Raw genomic sequence first — 18,678 nt, 5'->3', positions numbered from 1 at the left:
CAGCTGGTAGTTTCGAACTGCTGACCTTGTGGTTCACAGCCCAATTCGTTATGAAGTGTTAATTTTCTTTGAGATTGCCTTACAGTCCATTAACTTTTCTCTCAATTTAGTGCAGTCTATTTTATCCTGTAATCTACCTGACCTTCTCACCATCTGGATCTCTCTTCCTATGTGTTTACCTTCTTTCACATTATAATTGTTTTGATCATAGGCTGACCTCCCAGTTTCTCTGAGTTTGTTCTTACAGTTTTGTTCTATTCTCGACTCTTCTGTCGATTTAGTTCTAGAAGGTGCTACCACCATGTCAGTCTCTGGTTGTTGTCTGTTCTTGTTGGTTCTCAGTCCACAGAACTCCCTTTAGGATGTTTTGTAGCGAAGAGTTGGCTTTGGCAAAATCCCTTAGCTTCTATTTATCCTGGAATGTTTTGATTACACCATCGTATTTGATTGATAGCTTTGCTGGATAAAGAATTCTTGGTTGGCAATTGTCTTCTTTCAGGGTTTTATATATGTCTACCCATTGCCTTCTTGCTTGCATCATTTCTGCTAAGAGATCCAAGCTTAATCTGACTTGCTTGCCTTTGTATGTGACACTTATGTTTTCCCTGGCTGCTTTCAGGAGTGTCTCCTTATCTTCGATTTTGGAGACCTTGATTATGATGTCTCGGTGATTTTCATTTGGGGTCTATCCTTCCTGGGGTTTGTTGAGCTTCTCCAATGTTTATCTTTTCAGTTTTCATGATGTTAGAGAACTTTTCTTCCATCAGTTCTTCAACTATTTCCTCTGTGGACTTGTGTGATTCTTCTTGTTCTGGACTGCTGATAAATCTTATGTTATTCCTCTTCATGTTGTCCAACATGAATCTTAGACCGTCTTCAGATTTTTAAAAATCCTTTTTTCTGCTTTTTCTTCTATCTTAGTGGTACTGAGAGATTTGTCTTCCAGCTCACTGGTTCTGACTTCCATCTCTTCTATTCTGCTCCTTTGCCCTTTCAAAGTATTGTCTATTTCTGATATTCTGTTGCTGATCATTTGGACCTCTTTCTGTAGGATTTGAATTGTTTCCAATGCTATATCTATCTTAGTTGATTTTTCCTGTAGCACTTTCCTGACTTCTTCTCAACTCCATTGTAAAGTGTTTTGAAACATTTTATAATCATTTTTCTGATGTTATGAGTATAACTTTAATATCCTCTGTTGAGCTTCTTGCTTTCAAAGCTGCCTAAGAGATTTCAAGATGCCACTGTTGGTTGTTATGCTATACCTCAGGCTTTAATTTAATTTTCGGCCTATTTTATTTTTAAACTCTTTTTCCCTCTCTACAACCCTGTCCCAGCCTTTCCCGTATTAAAAAACAAAACCCAAAAACGTTCAGGGCCTGCTCTTGGGCTGAGTATCTGTGTGCATGAGTGCCAGAAGAACCCACCAGTGGTGGTGGTGGTGGGGTGTCCACTCGCTCAGGCTCCCCCTCTAGTCACCAGAATGGAGGTGCGCAAACAGTGGGGGTGCCAATGACCAGATAACAAAAAGAAAAGAAAATTATAACAAAGCAAAACCAACAAAGTGTATTGTCCACCTTTGCTCCAAGTTCCCGCAGTGTTTTTCTGTGGTGTTTCTGCTCCCCCGTTTGGTCTTGCCCAACATATCGGCTAGGTCTCTGAGCCCGGCAGATTCAAAAGTACGCTAATTCTCACGTCAGCTTCAAGTTCCACTAGTTATAAACCATCAAACTTTAAAAATATTCATAGCTCTGTGGTTCCGAGTTTTGGAACTCTGCCATGGATCTGCTTTACCTGGTATTCTGTGGTATGGCTGATGGCAAACCTCACTGTACCTCCACCCTAGCCGCCATGAAGCCCCACCTCCCTCAGTGTACTCAGAGGGAACATTAGCACTCATTAAGCACCTGCTGTGTACCAGGCACCATCTCTCAAAGTCACCATGACCCCCATATTCAATAGCACTCAAATAGATGGTCCGTATGTATTGAACACTGACGGAATACAGGCTTCCCCCCATTCACTGTGCAGACCCCTCGGCCCTCCCCTGTGGGGCCAGTCTCAGACACACCTGGTGAGACAGAAGACACCAAGCCCACATCCACCTGGGCTTCGGGCGTATCAGGGAGCGTGGGGGCAGAAGTCATCTCAACACCAAGCTCACTGAATTCCAAGGTCACCCCTGGGAGCACATCCTCTGTGGATGGTGGGCTGGACCTGCAGACTCCAGTGTCCGCTGGTGGGGCCCGTGGACACATGGAGGGGCCAGGCGGGCAGGACAGCCTGGAGGGGAGACTGGAAGGGCCCATCCTGCCTCCAGGGGGCGCCAGTGAGCTGTGTGGGGAGAACGGCTCATGGTGCCATACTTATTACTGTAGGGACCCTGTCACCTCTTACCTCGGTGAGATTCCGGGCCGTGTCCCGTGACAGGGATTTGTGCGGGAGGCTCAGAGACACGTTCTGAAGGTAACTGAGCACAACTCCGGGGCTCTGGAAGTTCCTCCTCTCCTCCGTCAGGTTGTTGATGATAGGGTGGTAGGCATCTGTGGGCATCTGCAGGGAACCTGAGGCGTGAGTTCCCCATAACAAGGGCCTGAGTGCATCCCATCCCGGGTCTGGGGTTCGCCTAGGCAGCAACAGCGCAACACTAACAGCTGCTACATCCGGGCACTTCCGTGAGGGTTCCAGCGTCACAGTCACCTGATGGAGCATGTGACTCCCATTCCATCGGTCCGGAAACCAAGCACAGGGGCCGGGCTGGGAACAGACGGGCTCCGGAGTCTGGGACCGTCTACTAGATGAAGCCCCTGAGTTCAGGAAGTGCTCTGACCGGAAACGCTCGTTCTAGAGGCTGAGGGTGCCAGTCCCCTGTCCCCCCACTCGGAAGCTGCCTCGCTAGGTTTTGCTCCAGAACACTCCTCATGGCTGCATAAATTCCTCCCAAATGACAGGCGGAAGTGCTAACAGCTGCGGCTGCGCATGTGAACGGGGGCTGGAAACCGGAAATGTCTGTGTTGTTTAAGAACCCTGGTGCCGCAGCGCTGCTCACCGCAAGGTCCGCAGTTCAAACCCACATACACTCCTCGGGAAAAACGATGAGTCAGTCTGCTTTCAGAAAAATGGCAGCCGGGGCCACCGTAAGGGACGGTTCTACTCTGTCCTACAGGGTCGCCGAGAGTGGGGATCCTGTGGGCAGCAGCGGGGTGGCTGGCTTTGCTCTATTAATGGGGTCACACCAGGCTCCAGTGGGTCCAAAATCTCATCCCTTCTGAGTGGTGTCTTATCAAACCAGCAGGACCGACCCATCTATGGGCCAAGGAGGGGCCCTCCTCTTCAAGGGGCGTCCTGATTGGGACTTGGCACCTCTAAACCTGCGAGACGAAACTACTGCTCTTCACAGCCACCTCTTGTGGGATTTGTGCTAAGGCTGCCTCAGGTCACACGACAGTGGTCTTCCTTGTCCTTCTAGGCGTCCAAGGTGACGGACGGAGGGGACGCTCTCAGTCAGTCTCAGAACCAGCGGGCTATGGCCTCCCAGACACCCCACCACCAAAGAGGGGGCCTGCAGACAGTCCAGTGGGATTTCCCCTCCCCTCACAGCTCCTCCAGACACCCACAAGAGGGAATCAAGGGAAAAAATGTGTGTCCTCACCATGGTGTCTGCTGTGGACGTCACCAAGAAGCTTGGCATCGTTGAAGTTGATACAACGTGCTTCCCTGAAAAATTAAATATTGCTTTCTTCAGGACACAACGTGACTGCTTTTGTTCAACCGAACGTATTTACAAATATGCCAGCTTTAGACACATCAAAGATAACCCGGGAATGTTCTGTGTAGGAATCTTGCTGGAAAGATAAAGGCCCTAATAAATCAACTTAATGGGGAGACTGTATAGATTTTCCCAGGTCAAATTATTTTTCAATTTATTTTCTAAACTGCTTTTGAACAGCCTTCTTGCAAGTCATCCGGTAAAAGATGATGGTATGCAAGCTATTACGGATTTCAAGTAAATAAAGAACCCGAAGAAATAGGCTGAAATTGCACCCTGAAGAGTTAGGAGTATAATGTGGATGGTGGAGAGAGGCTGGGGTCCGACAGACCCACAACTGTTGTTGACTCGGCTCTGACTCACAGTGACCCTGAACCCTGTAGGACAGAGCAGAGCTGACCCACGGGGATTCTGATGCCGTGATCTTTAAAGGACACAGACTGACGGCCACATGCTTCTCCTGAGCAGTGACTGGTAGGTTTGAATCACCGGTCTGGGTTAGCAGTCCAGTGTTTAGCCAGTGTGCCTCAGGGCTCCTTTCCCTAGGAGAGGGATGGTGTTCACAGAGAAGGAAATGGATCTGAAGACTCCATTTACATGGAATGCTCAGAACAAGCAAATTTTTGGAGAGGAGAAGTGGGTTAGTGGTTGCCAGGGGCCGGAGAGAGGGGAGCAGCAACGAACGTTAACGGGCAAGGGGCCTCCTTATGGGATGATGAGAATGTTCTGGAATGAGATCGAAGCCGTGGGTGTGTAGGGTGTGAGTATGCAGAATGTTGCGCAACTGCACACTTTAAAATAGTTCCTTTCACTCTAGCTACATTTTGAAAAGGCAATCATTCAAAACAGAAAGAAGAGCCAACATGGGCTTGCTGATATCAAGGCTGGGACATGGCTGAACAGAAATCACGATTTTGTGTGATTCTGAGGCCATAACTGGATAGCTCAAACCCACCGCCTACTCCTTGGAAACCCTATACAGTTTTGCTATGAGTGGGAACCAACTCGACAGTGCTTAACAACAACACTTGATTACACTTTCTTACTGGGATGGACTTTAAAGGGGGGGGTGGGGAAGCAAAAGTAGCAATAACAACAAAAATGTTTTAAAGAGTAGCCATTATTCACAATGTTACCACATTATGGTTCTGAAACCTTTCTGCATATATTCATGCATATACTATAAGGAGCTCTGATAGCGTAGTGGTTACGAATCGGGCTGTGAACCACAAGCTCAGCAGTTCAAAACTCTCAGCTGCTCCGCGGGAGAAAGATGAGGTTTTCTGCTCCCGTAAAGATTTACAGCCTTGGAAATCCTGTTTAGGGTCGCTATGGGTCAGAACCGACTCGACGGCACTTAACAACAACTATTAGGAACTAGAATTTGGGGTATGGAAGAAATTGAACAAATTTGTAAGATCCATGGAGTTAAATAAAAAACGAAATCAAAACGGTGAGTGTGAATAGAGGGAAAACAAAACATTAATTTTATTTTGTGGAAATTTTATGTCAATTAAAAAAAACCCACATGTACCCAAAGTCTGCAGTGGACGTGGTGGGGGTGGGATGTGACAAGTTCCTGCTGTGTGGAGGCCCTCGCGCACATGGGGCACATCCGCAGTGGTCCTCTACTGGCCTGGGGGGGGAGGGGTCACCAGCCTTCCAGAAAGGACGTCATTGATTGGTTCATTAAGGAGCCGTGGTGGTGCAGTGGGGAATGTGTTTGCTGAAAGGCCAAGTTCCAACCAGCTACCCCATGCAGAAAGGTGAGGTATCTGCATCTGTAAGGCCTGTTATTGTTGTGTTGTTATTGTGTGTTGTTGGTGTTATTGTTGTATTATTGTTGTGTTGTGTTGTTAGTGTTGTGTTGTTATTGTATTGTGTTGTGTTATTGTGTTGTGTTGTATAGTTGTGTTGTGTTGTGTTGTTTCGTTATTGTTATTGTGTTGTGTTGTTGTGTTGTATTGTGTTAGTGTGTTGTTAGTGTTGTGTTGTTAGTATTGTGGTGTTGTGTTGTTGCATTGTTATTGTTACTGTTGTGTTGTGTTGGTGTTGTGTTGTGTTGTTTCGTTATGGTTATTGTGTTGTATTGTGTTAGTGTGTTGTTAGTGTTGTGTTGTTAGTATTGTGGTGTTGTGTTGTTGCATTGTTATTGTTATTGTTGTGTTGTGTTGGTGTTGTGTTGTTATTGTTGTTGTGTGTTGTTGTTGTTGTTGTTAAGCACTGTTGCGTCAGCTCCAACTCATGGTGACCCTCTATAGAGTTCCCAAGGAGCAGCCGGTGGATTTCAAGCGCCGACCAGTACGTGGTTTCCTACAGTGTCCCAGCACGACACCATTGGAAACCCTGTGTGACGGCGGCTTTACTTTGGGGTTAGTGTGGCTTAGGGTTGACTCGATGCCAGTGAGTTGGGTTTGGTTTATAGATGAGATTGAGGGGCATGAAGGAGCTCTGGTAGTGTAGTGGTTACGAGTCAGGCTAACCACAAGGTCAGCAGTTCAAAACTGGCGGTTGCATGGGAGAAACATGAGGCTTTCTGCTCCTGTAAAGATTTACAGCCTCAGAAACCCTATGCGGGAACTGACTCCACAGCACAGCACCATCACCACCAAGGGGCACTGATACAACAGTGGTTAAAGTGTTCGGCTATTAACTGAAAGGTCAGCAGTTCAAACCCACACACAACTCCACGGGAGAAAAGACCTGCTCATCTGCTCGTGTAAAGATTTATCATCTCAGAAACCCTAGGGGCCCTTCCTATGCTGGCCTGTAGGGTTTCCATGGAATGGAACAGATTCTACAGCAGCCGGTTTTATAGGGATGTTGGCTGCTGTCTGCTGGGAGGTGGTAGAGGACAAGGAGATGCCTGGGTGAGCAGTGAGCACCCCATCCCTCACCCCCTCCACCCCACCACACTCACTGACCGACGGCGGCTGTGAAGTACATGGAGACCTCATATGGAGTCAGTGCCCGCTCCCAGATGATGAACTCGTCGAATGCTCCATTCTCGTAGCGCTTGATCTGGTCTGGCGCCTCCCCAATCACCAGGTTGGCATTGGGGTCCCCATAGGTGTGGGACACCTTCCCACTGGGGTCAGAGGTACTCAAGGTCCCGTTGACGTACACCTTCAGGCCCTCCTTGGACTTCCATGTGAACAGCACGTGCGTCCAGTAGCGGCCTGGAAGAGAGAACGCCCTAGCACACGTGGTTCCAGGGCCTGGCATGAGCTTGCCCATCCTCAGTCCTCGTGGACACAGGAAGGAAACTGCCTTCAGCTCACCTGCACCTCAGGTGGTTAAACTGTCTGCAGTTGACCACTGACCTAAAAAGCAAGAGTTCACTGAGGACTAGGGTGTGCCTGACCCAAGCCATGGTGTTTCCAGTCACCTTATCTCCACATGAGAGCTGGCTGGACCAATAGTGAGGGAGACTGGAGAAAAACGGATGCATTTGAATTATGGTTCTGTTGAAGAATGCAGACTGCCAGAGGTGTGCACCGATCAGGTTTGGAAGAAGTACAGCCAGAATATTCCTTAGAAGGGAGGAGAGTGACACTTGTCACTGTCAAGAGGGACCAGTCCTGGAGAAGGACATCGTGCTTGGTGAAGTGGATGGTCAGCAAAAAAAGGAAGACCCCCAATGAGATGGATGGACACGGTGGCAGCAAAACAGGCTCAAACACAGCAGTGGTTGTGAGAAGGACGCAGGGTTGGCTGGTGTTGTGTTTTCTTATACCAGTGGTTACTATGAGTTGGATTCAACTCAACAGCTAACAACAACTATTCTAAAGGCTGGCAGTGGCCCTGTAGAAGAAGAGATGGCAGGTTGATTGTACAAACACTTCAAGTAGAAGACACATGGGGCAGCTGTGCTCTGTTACAGAGGGGTCACCATAAGTCAGAGCTGACTCAACAGCAATGGAGTTGGGGTTTCAGGTGCCCATCCCTCAGTCCTTACGAGCAGTTACGAGTGTGCTACCAACTGAATCTGGTAGCCGCAGCCTGACCACTGACCAGCAGAGGCCATGTCTGGTGGTGCCCACCATTGGACAGTGAACCCACTTGCAGGGGCACAACACACCCACAACAGAGAAGTGGAGGACGGAGTAACGTGGTCTCTGTGCTGCCCATGGATGTGAAGCGGGGTGGCCCCTGTCAGTCTCCTGTCATTGCCAGGAGAGACAAAGTCCCGTGTTGCCTGTGCTTTGTCATGGAAAAGGGAATCAACACGAGTGGTCTGAGCTGACTCTGGACCATTCGCAGCACCACCCGGGCGAAGGCAGTAAATCTACTGTGACTGGAGCTCCCTGGAGCTGGCCTCTGCTCTCAGGCAGAAAAGGTGACCGTGGATAGTACCAGGTGTGGCCAGCCTCCCACCTCACTGACAGTCTCCTTGGGGAGCCACCTTGTTGTTCTCGTCTTTCTCATCCATGGGAGGAACTTTGTCCAGACTCCCACAGCTGGCCAATGGCCCCACAAAGGACCCCACTGTGTTTAGCAAGTGTTTGTGTTCAGACAGCCTAGCAGCCTCTGCTAGAAGGAGCGGACCAGCCCACTGGGGGCAAGATCAGATCACCAACAGTTACATCAGGTTCTTGCCCCGGGGTTGCGCAAACTTCTAACAGTCCTGAGTCTCTGGGGAACTCTTGAATCCTAACTAGGCCCAGAGTATTCCTGCCCGGGTGCTTCACAGCAAGAATAACAAAACTCTCCGACGTAGAAACAGAGATCATGTTGCCAGGCAAAAGTGTTTACAGTTCTCCCCGGTTTTTTCTGGGTAGGAAAATAGCAGCCCTCAGACATTCGCCCGAAACCTGTTCTTGGGCCCTCCCAGTGTCTGGTGCTGCGTCTGGGCTGCCAGCGCCAAGAATCTGAGAGATAAGATTGTTACGCAGGCGCTGTGATAGCAGCAGGAACGTGGTAAGAGTATGGACTAGGTGCGGATAGCCCGGCACAGGGTGGGAGACACAGATGTGCGAGACCGAGACTCGTCACCGCTCAAAGAGGTGGGCACAGCTGGTCAGGAGCCCCAACAGAAGAGGAGCACATGTGTTCAGCACAGCTCGGACAGTTCCTGGGGTCTTCATGTGCACTGTAGTTGGTGCTATGGAGTGGGCTCCAACTCTTGCTCACCACGACAATGAGGATTTTCTAGGATATCTTTTCTCTTTTTTTTTTCAGAACCCTATCAGTGGATCTTTTGCCCACAGAGCCACTGGGTGAATTTCAATGAGCAGCAGTAGCTCCCTGAATTCAAACAGTAACCCTCCTAAGTAACACTGTTGTTACCCGGATATTACGAATAAGGACAATGAACAGAGAGATGATCTGTGTCCATGTTCACAGAATGAGCACACGCCACTGTTGGGATTGGACCCGAGTCAGACAGTGTCAGAGCTTGGAGTTTGGGGTTTAAACAGCTAGGTCCGGCTGCCTCTCTGCAATGGGCCAGATGGTGGAGTTTCCTTAAATCATTAAATACAAGTACAGGCAGACCTCGGAGATATGGTGGGTTTGCCTCCAGACCAGGGCAGTAAAGCGAATCTCATCTTAAGTGAGCCAGCAGCACTGTTTGGTAACCCAGAGCATATATATAACAGTGATGTTGACACTTTGCTGCCATCTGTGAAGTCTGCAGCCACATGAGGAAAAAGTCTGAAGCTTCCTGAGAACACCCAGCATGTCACGTAGAGACACGCAGTAGCACGCATGCTGGGGGAATGGCGTCCACAGACTCGCTGAGTGCAGAGCTGCCACAAACCTTCCATTTGTAAAACATCTGCCGAGGGCATTAAGATTAAGCACGTGGTCAACGCACCTCAACACCCCATACTCCCCCAAGCCAGCCTGTGGCCCCCTGGCACCGTCCTCTCCCAGCACCACCCGCCCAGCTCCTGCACCTCCAGAAAGAAGGAGGGAGCAAGGAAAAGGATGAGCAGAGGGAGGGAGAAGAGAGAAGGAGGAAGACGTGGAGGAGAAACAAGAACTTCATTTCCTCAGAACTGCTAGGGAGATACAACTGATGTCATGCCTGCCTCATGGATGGGGAAACCAAGGCCCAGTGCAGCCAAGTCACCTGGTCATCTGACCTCCACCGGCCTCCCAGCAGCCCCTCAGAAGAAAGCGCTGGGACACTGAGCACCCTCTGGAGGACAACCCACTCCCTTCCTTCAGGCATGCTCCCTGGCTCCCTCAGCAGGGTGGGCTCACCTGGGGGGCTGAAGGTGGCCGCCCATGTCATGGAGTTCTCCCGTGTGTACAGCTCCACGGAGCCTTCGCCGCCGCTGGAGCAGACCTTGAAGCCGTTGGAGACCACCTGGCCCCCGTAGGCGGAGGGCATGGGCCTGGACTGTTCTCCATCCTGTGTCTTCCAGAAAAAGGAGAACGTGACCCCTGAGGAGAGATGGACATAGCTCAGTCACCCATGACCAGGGGCAGCTCTCTGCCTTTACTTTCCACTGAAAAAGCAACTCTTTTCTCCTGTAAAAGCAATGTGCGTCCTGAAACCCCAAATCTAAAGTGTCATGAAGCTGGTTCTGTCTCAGAGCAGCCCTGCAGGATGGAGTGGGTCTATGCCATCGGGGCGCACCCAAGGCTGCAGCATTTGAGAGAAGCAGCCTGCCATGTGTGTCTTCATCAGCTGGTGGGATCAAACTGCCTACCTTTTGGTTAGCACTCAGCTCTTACCCATTGTACCACCACTGGTGTTGGGTCTCGGATTTTCTCCAGCTGTCTGCACGCCATGCATGCCTCAAGGGACATGCTTACCATCCCTCTGATGAACTGCGTGCATGTGGCCAGACTCCCAAGAGGGCCTGTCTCTTGGACTGTGTGTGTGTGTGTACTATGTGTACCCCTGCATGTGTGTGTGTACTGTGTTTGCATGTGTGCATGTGTGCCGGCTAAGCCAGTCACTCTGTGGGAAAGCTGGAAAGTAAGGCTGCCAGCTGCCTGGCCTCCCCCTGGTTTCCATCCTGAGAGGAGAGAACTGGGGGATGAGAAGAGTTGTGCAAAGCCACCCCTGGGCCCGGCCTTGCATACACATGTGGCCCCTCATTGGCCGTGCTTGCAGGCACTGTCGTGGACAAACACTCCTCAGCCCTGAGGGAAGATACCTCATGCTCCAGCACTTCCCTCACTGGAACGTCAGTCCTGTGAGTGTCTCGGACAGCCACAGCCATAGGGCAACCTAGGGCTTTGTGAGTCCAAGGCCCGGGTGGCTTTAATATGAAGGGACTCCAAACGTTTAGGGGGAAATATTACCTTTTTGTTCTATTTCTCACAAAGTTTCTAAAGCCCCCAGGTATACACAGGTAGAACATAACATGGTTTAGAATGTCCCCATTTCCTGTCTTTGAGAGACCTCAAATAATCATGTGATACCGGGTCCTTTCTCAGCTTCGAGAGGCTACAAGTCAGGACCCCTTTTCACAGGGTGTGTCCTTGGGGTGGCTGAGAAGCAGACAGGCCTTGAGGGTACCCCATGATCTGGGTCACTCCAGGAAAGACGTGAGGAGTGGCCAGCTCTGCTGACTCACACCCCAGCCAGCGGCGAGTCTGCGGATCTCCCCACGGCCCACCTACCCCAGGCTCTTGGGGCTCGACTTCCAGAACAGAGCCTCAGCAGCCCTCTGGTGTGCCTCCCCGCTCTCCGAAATGTTCATTTCACAGAGAAATGAACACAGCAGGTTGTGAAATGTGTGTTATGAAACAAAATCCTGGGAGGATTCAGAGATGATGGTTTCCAAAAACTTTGCTGCACTGAAATAGTTCTTTTATCCGTTTGAGATGGCCTGTTGAGGCCAAGTGTCTTTCTGCCCAGGAAGGAGGGGGATAACATGGAAATCTCTGGGCAGAGCTGGGCACGGATTGTTCTTTCTGCTGTTGAGCAACTGGTGGGTTCACATGGCCGACCTCCTAGTTAGTTACCAAACACTTAACCACCGCACTACTGAGCAAGCTCAGAAAGCAAGCCCACTGCCAATCCAGTGGATCCCGACTCACAGCGACCTAGAGTGCAGAGTAGAAATGCCTTTGCACACAGCTGCTGGATGGGTTTGAACTGCCCACCTTCCAGTTAGCAGACCAGTACCTCAATACAGCGCCACACCAGGACTCCTGTCTAGTGATTGCAACCCCACAGTTCCAGGGTCCTGAGGGGGCTTCCATCCAGGCCAGCCTCTTCAGGGAAGCTCTGCAGTCTGAGCCCCCAAACCAGACTTGCCACCAGGCACGCCCCCAAGAGCACAGAGTGGGGCAGAGGGAGGCTGGGGGGCTGCCATCCTCTGCCTAGCCTCTGACAGGCCTGGATACCCAGTGGCCGGCCCTCAGCATCCAAGGGCACTGCTCTCCTCCCTGGAAGAGGCACCCAGCCCTTGCCCTCAGAGCGATGCTGCTTCGGGCTCCGTGAAAACAAAAGGGAGATTGATGTGGACCTGGCGGGTTATGAGAAGTTCCAACTCCTCCCACGCAGGGCCAAGCCTGGGAGACTCTAATGACATTTCTCAAGGAGCTCTGGTAACGTAGTGGTTACAAATTGGGTTCGAAACTACCAGCAGTTCCGAAGAAAGATGAGGCTTTCTGCTCCTGTAAAGATTTACAGCCTCAGAAACCCTGAACAGGGTCACTCTGAGTCAGAACCGACTCCACGGCACATAACCACCACCAGTACCAGTGGTATTTCTCAAGACCTCACACTGCAGCGCAGCCGTGGTGGTTGTGGCAGATTCTACCCACACATTTTTAAAAGTTAACAATTCTATATCTACCCTGTGGTCTTCCGGTTGTTTCCCAAGAAAATTTTACGTAAAACAGTAAAACAAAACCAAAAAAAAAGTTTCACACACGGCTCCCCCATGTGTGTGAAAGTTACACTGCGCTTCATCGAGTTGTTAGTAGCTGATTTTGTAGAAGTGGATTACCAGCTCTTTCTTCCCAGGTGCCTCTGGGTTGGGGCTCAGTCCTCTCCCGGATGGTTTCCTCAACTTCAGACTCAACACAGGACAGGCTCTCCTGACTTCCTGTTACTCCAGTAACGATAAGTCCCCAAGGCCTTGAATCCAAGGTGTCTTGGGGTAAACTCCAACCGCCAACCTTTTGAAGAACAGCTGTACTGTTTGCACCGCCCTGGGACACCACCCACGGAGAAAACTAAATGTGAACCCTGTGTCCCTGGCAGCCAGGCAGCCTAAACATCCCCAGGGTCTGGTGTAGATTGCACCCTAATCAGCAGCTGCTCCGCGGGAGAAAGGAGAGGCAGCCTACACCCGTAAAGAGTGACAGCCTCTGAAACCCTGTGGAGTGCTTCTACTCTGTCCTCCAGGGTCACTAGGAGCTGGAACCAACTTGGCAGCAATAGGCGTGGGCTTTCCTTAGTCTACTAAAGTCTTTGCTAACACCAGTGCCAACCCATTTCACAGACTTTGTGAAGAACTGTTTTCAGTTAATGCGCAGCTATCGGTGCTGAAGTTGCTAAGTTTTTCTAGGCTCACCGTTGAGTCAGAACCACCTTGATGGCCATGGGTTTGGTTAGGTGCATATTATTTTAGAGACCTGATGGGCTCCTGGAGTCCTGGAGTGGCCCTGTGGGATAAAGCGCTGGACCCCAAGGTCAGTTTGAACCATAAGGTTGGTGGTCCAAACTCACCAGCCACTCCTAGGAAACCCTATAAAGATCGCTATGAATCGGAACCAACTCAACAGAACTTAACAACAAATGTGGTCCTTAGAGCTTTGGTAGCATAGTGGGTTACAAGTTGGGCTGCTAACCGCAGGATCAGCAGTTCGAGTCTACCAGCCACTCCGTGGGAGAGTGATGAGGCTTTCTGCTTCTGTGAAGCTTGACAGGCTCAGAAATCCTACTCAGGGTTACTGAGAGGCAGAACCTAACCACTACCACCACCACCAAGGAAGTCCTGGTGTCACCCTGAGGATCAAGCACTGGACTGCTAACCACAAGGTCAACAGTTCAAACTCACCAGCCGCTCCTCGGCAACCCTGTACAGGTCGCTGTGAGTCAGAGCTGCCTCGATGGCCATGGCTTGGTTTGTGTCTTACTTAAGGAGCCCTGTTGGCACGGTGGTAAAGCGCTGGACTGCTAACCACTGCATTGGTGGCTTGGACTCACCAACTGCTCCATGGAAGAGAGCTGGGGCAGTCTGCTCTTGTAATGTTGGCAGCCTTGGGAATCTGATGGGCCAGTCTTGCCCTGTTCCATAGGGCCCTTTGAGCAGAGCTGGCTCGGCAGCTAATGCACTGGGCTGCTCGCCGGACTGTTGGAGGTTCAAGTCCACCCAGAGGCATATTATGTTGGAAGAAAGACTTGGTGATGTACTTCTGAAAAATCTGCCCTTGGCAACCCTGTGGAGCCCAGTTCAATTCTGACATACATGGGGGCACCGTGAGCAGGTGAGTCAGAATCAACAACTTAGTTTTTTCTTTTTTAGATACACTACCTAAAAATCCATCTGGCTGGGGGTCTCTTTTTTGCTGAACCCCTCACTTTACCAAGCATGATGTACTTCAGGGACTGGTCCCTCCTGATGCTATGCCCGAAGTCCTAGGACAAGTCTCGCTGTCCACCCAGTCAACATGCAGGAGGAAGCTAACAGCTGTGGGTCATTATGGGATCGAGTTCCACCGCCTTCATCTGTCTCAGGGGTCATGTTGTGAGTGGGTGGCGAGGCGGGGGAAGGAGGTCACCAGGAATCGACCAATAGGTGGACAGCCACTGCCAGGCTGTGTTAGCTCCTCACAACCACTCACCACCATGATGGCATGCTTACCATCCCATCTACAGGCAAGGTTAGACGGCAGAGCGGGTCAGACCTGGCTCTGAAGACCACGCTGAGCCAATGGGCAGGAAGTTGAAGAGGCTTGTGAAGCCTGGCGAGGGCCGCACTGCATGGAGGAGACAGTGTCCACTAGGAGAAAACGTCCCGGTCCTGTGCCCTCTCCATGTTTGCTGTCGTGTGCAAATCACCGTTATGGCCACTGTGTGCTGAGTGTTCCAATCTCAGGGGCACACCTTCAGTCCTGCACAGGGCAATATTCTGTTGTGGGCCATAGGGGTTTCATTGGCTAGTTTTCAGAAGACCACCAGGACTTTCTTCTTAGTCTCAGTCTGGAAGTTTCACTGGAATCAGCCCACCATGGGTGACATTACTGATATTTGAAATACCAATGGCACAGCTTCCAGCATCCCAGTCATACACAAGCCACACATGCCGCTGTTTGGCACCAGACAATTAGAATCACAAGGGATTTCTCAAGAGAAACTAGAACTCTATATTTTTATGTGACAATTTCCTATTTTCCAAAGGAATGCATGTGTTACACCCAGGAAACAGGCGTCCACTCGTCTGGGCCCTCCATTTTGTGATCTGATGACATTACCGAATGGGGCCCTGGTGGCATGTGGGTTAAGTGTTTGCCTACTAACTACAAGGTAGGTGGTTCCAACCCTCCAGCTGCTCCTCGGGGAAGGATGAGGCTGTCTGGAGCCGATTTACAGGAGCCATTAGGCTCTGTCCTCTGAGGACGCTCTGAGTTGGGATCGACTCAATGGCGGTCAATTTGGTGCATTTGGTGCTAAATCTGGTTTAGTGTTGTCAGGAGAATCAAACCAGTTCCACATAGGGAGGTCACAGGGAGCACAGAGCCTTGGTGGCACAGGTGGGACAACGATGCGGCAGTCTGGAGACCCTCTGTGGGCAGCTCTGCTCTGTCTTCCAAGGTCATCCCGAAAGGAATCAATTTCATAATCGTGGGTTTGGGGTTGACTTATGAGGCTAATGAGGCAAGATTGGTGCAGTCACGTTAACTCGAGTCTGCCGAGCAAGCAGCAGCTGGTCAGTGAGAGGCTGCACAGGTCTGGGGTCCCACCACAGCACCCATTACTGGGCACTGGGCTTGGCCATTGCACTCATGTGAGGTAAACCACTGCAGGCCAGGGCCACTTGGAGATGCCCCGCTGTCCTGAGGTCAGGAGAGAGGACGGCATGGGGCTGCCCGCCGTGCACACAGCCTCTGCACTGAGCCAGGACTGGTTTCCACGTCAAGAAATGACTATGCGTGTGTATGCCTGCCGGGGCCCAGGAGTCCGGGGCTCCGCAAAGTCTAGAAGATTTCCTTCCACGTAGTCCTGTGAAGCCTTTGTCCATATCGGGATGCAGTCCACGTGTCCCGGATCTTTCACCCACTAGGTTAAGGCCGTTTGATGGCCAGGAAAACTTTTACAGCATTCACACCAGTCTTTCCTTAAACTCTTCCCCTCGCCAGCTGCCGTAGTTCACGGACATGCAGTCACAGGGCTTCCAGGAACTGGTCTTCCTAAGCAGATCCCCAGGCCTTTCTTCCTACGCCTTCCTAGTTTGCTCAGCATCAGTCCTCCACTGTCAGACAGGTGGTGGCTGCCCGCAAAGAGCACTGGCTGAGAATCGAACCCAGGTCTCCCATGTGGAAGGTGGGGCTTCTCCACAGAACCACCACTCTCTCCCCCTTTGTCCCTAGGAATGACCATTTTCATTCTCCTAGAATACGGGAACCTGGTGCTGTAGGATCAGCACTGGATTGCTAACCCCAAGGTCAGCTGCTCCTCAGAAACCCTACACGGGGCCCTGACCAAGGGAGCCTGGAGCCTTGGAGCTGCTTGGAGCGCAGAGAACAACTTCCCAGAAACTGTTAGCACAGTCCGTATACCCCCGGTCTGAGGCAGACACTAGGGAGCAAGTTACATACTGACAGGCAAACAACACACATGCACACAGGCACAGATGGACACAGACATACAAACATAGACACGCAGAGAGATACACCCAGACACACACACAGGTACATAAACACCATACATACAGGCACACAGACATGCACACAGACACACATACCACATACGGACATACAGACACACACACACACACCAATTCAAAGGACTTGAGCCCCAATGCCTCGTCCGTGAATAGTCTGCCCAGAAACTCTCAACAGGTCTGAAAGGTGTAAACAGCAGCTTGTGCCCCGACCCCAGAGCCAGGAGTGGCCCCAAGTCCAGCACAGCACCTCTGTCCTCCCACCGACACCGCAGAACGCGCAAGCCCTGATTGACGGCGCCATGCCTGCTCTGTACAGAGTTTTAAAAATTACTCCTTTGCAAGATCAAATATTTTGATCTCATATCTGTGCAAGATGATTCCTATGGACTGAATTGTATCCCTCTCCCTGCCCCCCTCAAAAACTGAGTCACCTTGGCAGGCTCTGACTCTCATTATTATGTAATGATTCCCCATTCTGTGATCTGATGTCATTATCTTACATCCTCGCCTGTATGATGGGAATGCAGCAAGAGACAATCTGAAGGATTACTCTGTGTCTTGAGTCCATCTCTTGTGAGATATAAAAGGGACCAAACAAGTGAGCAGAGATCAGAGGACTTACTGCCACCAAGGAAGAAGAGCTGGGGACAGAGTGTGTATGTGATACATGTGTCTCTGTGTGGTACGTGTATCTGTATGTGGAGTTTGTCTCTGTGTGGTGTATGTGTCTCTGTGTGTCTGTATGTGTTGTCTGTGTCTCTGTGTGGTACGTGTGTCTCTGTGTGTGTCTGTATGTGTTGTGTGTGTCTCTGTGTAGTATGTGTGTCTGTATGTGGTATGTGTGTCTATGTGTGTGTCTGTATGTGGTATGTGTGTCTATGTGTGGTCTGTATGTGGTCTGTATGTCTCTGTGTGGTATGTGTGTTTATGTGTGTGTGTGTGTGTATGTGCTGTCTGTGTCTCCGTGTGGTACATGTGTCTCTGTGTGTGTCTGTATGTGTTGTGTGTGTCTCTGTGTAGTATGTGGTATGCATGTCTGTATGTGGTATGTGTGTCTATGTGTGTGTGTGTATATGGTATGTGTGTCTATGTGTGGTCTGTATGTGGTATGCATGTCTCTGTGTGGTATGTGTGTTTATGTGTGTGTCTGTATGTGGTGTCTGTGTCTCTGTGTGTGTCTGTATGTGTTGTGTGTGTCTCTGTGTAGTATGTGTGTGTCTGTATGTGGTATGTGTGTCTTTGTGTGGTCTGTATGTGGTATGTGTGTCTCTGTGTGGTATGTGTGTTTATGTGTGTCTGTATGTGGTGTCTGTGTCTCTGTGTGGTACATGTGTCTCTGTGTGTGTCTGTATGTGTTGGTGTGTCTCTGTGTGGTATGTGTGTCTATGTGTGGTCTGTATGTCTCTGTGTGGTATGTGTGTCTGTCTGTATGTGGTGTGTGTCTCTCTCTGTGGTTTGTGTGTCTTTGTGTGTGTCTGTATGTGGTATGAGTGTCTCTGTGTGGCATGTGTAGATGTGTGTTCTGTGTGTGTTCTGTATGTGGTATGTGTGTCTCTGTGTGGTATGTGTGTCTCTGTGTGGTATGTGTGTCTCTGTGTGTCTGTATGTGGTGTGTGTGTCTCTCTGTGGTTTGTGTGTCTTTGTGTGTGTCTGTATGTGGTATGAGTGTCTCTCTATGTGGCATGTGTAGATGTGTGTTCTGTGTGTGTTCTGTATGTGGTATGTGTGTCCATGTGTGGTCTGTATGTCTCTGTGTGTTATGTGTGTCTTTGTGTGTGTCTGTATGTGGTATGAGTGTCTCTCTGTGTGGCATGTGTAGATGTGTGTTCTGTATGTGGTATGTGTGTCTCTGTGTGGTATGTGTGTCTCTGTGTGTGTCTGTATGTAGTATGAGTGTCTCTCTGCGTGGCATGTGTAGATGTGTGTTCTGTGTGTGCTCTGTATGTGGTATCTGTGTCTATGTGTGGTCTGTATGTCTCTGTGTGGTATGTATGTCTTTGTGTGTGTGTGTATGTGGTATGAGTGTCTCTCTGTGTGGCATGTGTAGATGTGTGTTCTGTGTGTGCTCTGTATGTGGTATGTGTGTCTATGTGTGGTCTGTAT

The 18,678-nt window shown here is 50.2% G+C and overlaps 1 protein-coding gene across 1 annotated transcript in view; it reads right to left on the bottom strand.

Moving 5' to 3' along the window:
- The window catches only part of GPR133 (G protein-coupled receptor 133), a 97,955-nt gene that overhangs the window by 60,183 nt on the left and 19,094 nt on the right, over positions 1–18,678 (bottom strand). Inside the window, exons 7-10 of the mRNA XM_006874081.1 lie at positions 9,980–10,162; positions 6,694–6,948; positions 3,653–3,717; positions 2,398–2,553 (exon numbers count right to left, since the gene is read on the bottom strand). Coding sequence (XP_006874143.1) covers positions 2,398–2,553; positions 3,653–3,717; positions 6,694–6,948; positions 9,980–10,162 — 659 coding nt within the window. The remainder of the gene's footprint in view (positions 1–2,397; positions 2,554–3,652; positions 3,718–6,693; positions 6,949–9,979; positions 10,163–18,678) is intronic.

Source organism: Chrysochloris asiatica, unplaced genomic scaffold, assembly GCF_000296735.1.
Source record: "Chrysochloris asiatica unplaced genomic scaffold, ChrAsi1.0 scaffold00261, whole genome shotgun sequence".
In the NCBI taxonomy this organism is placed as follows: Eukaryota; Metazoa; Chordata; class Mammalia; order Afrosoricida; family Chrysochloridae; genus Chrysochloris; species Chrysochloris asiatica.
Note: the sequence above shows the minus strand (reverse complement) of the source record. Positions and strands in the feature narration are given on the sequence as shown.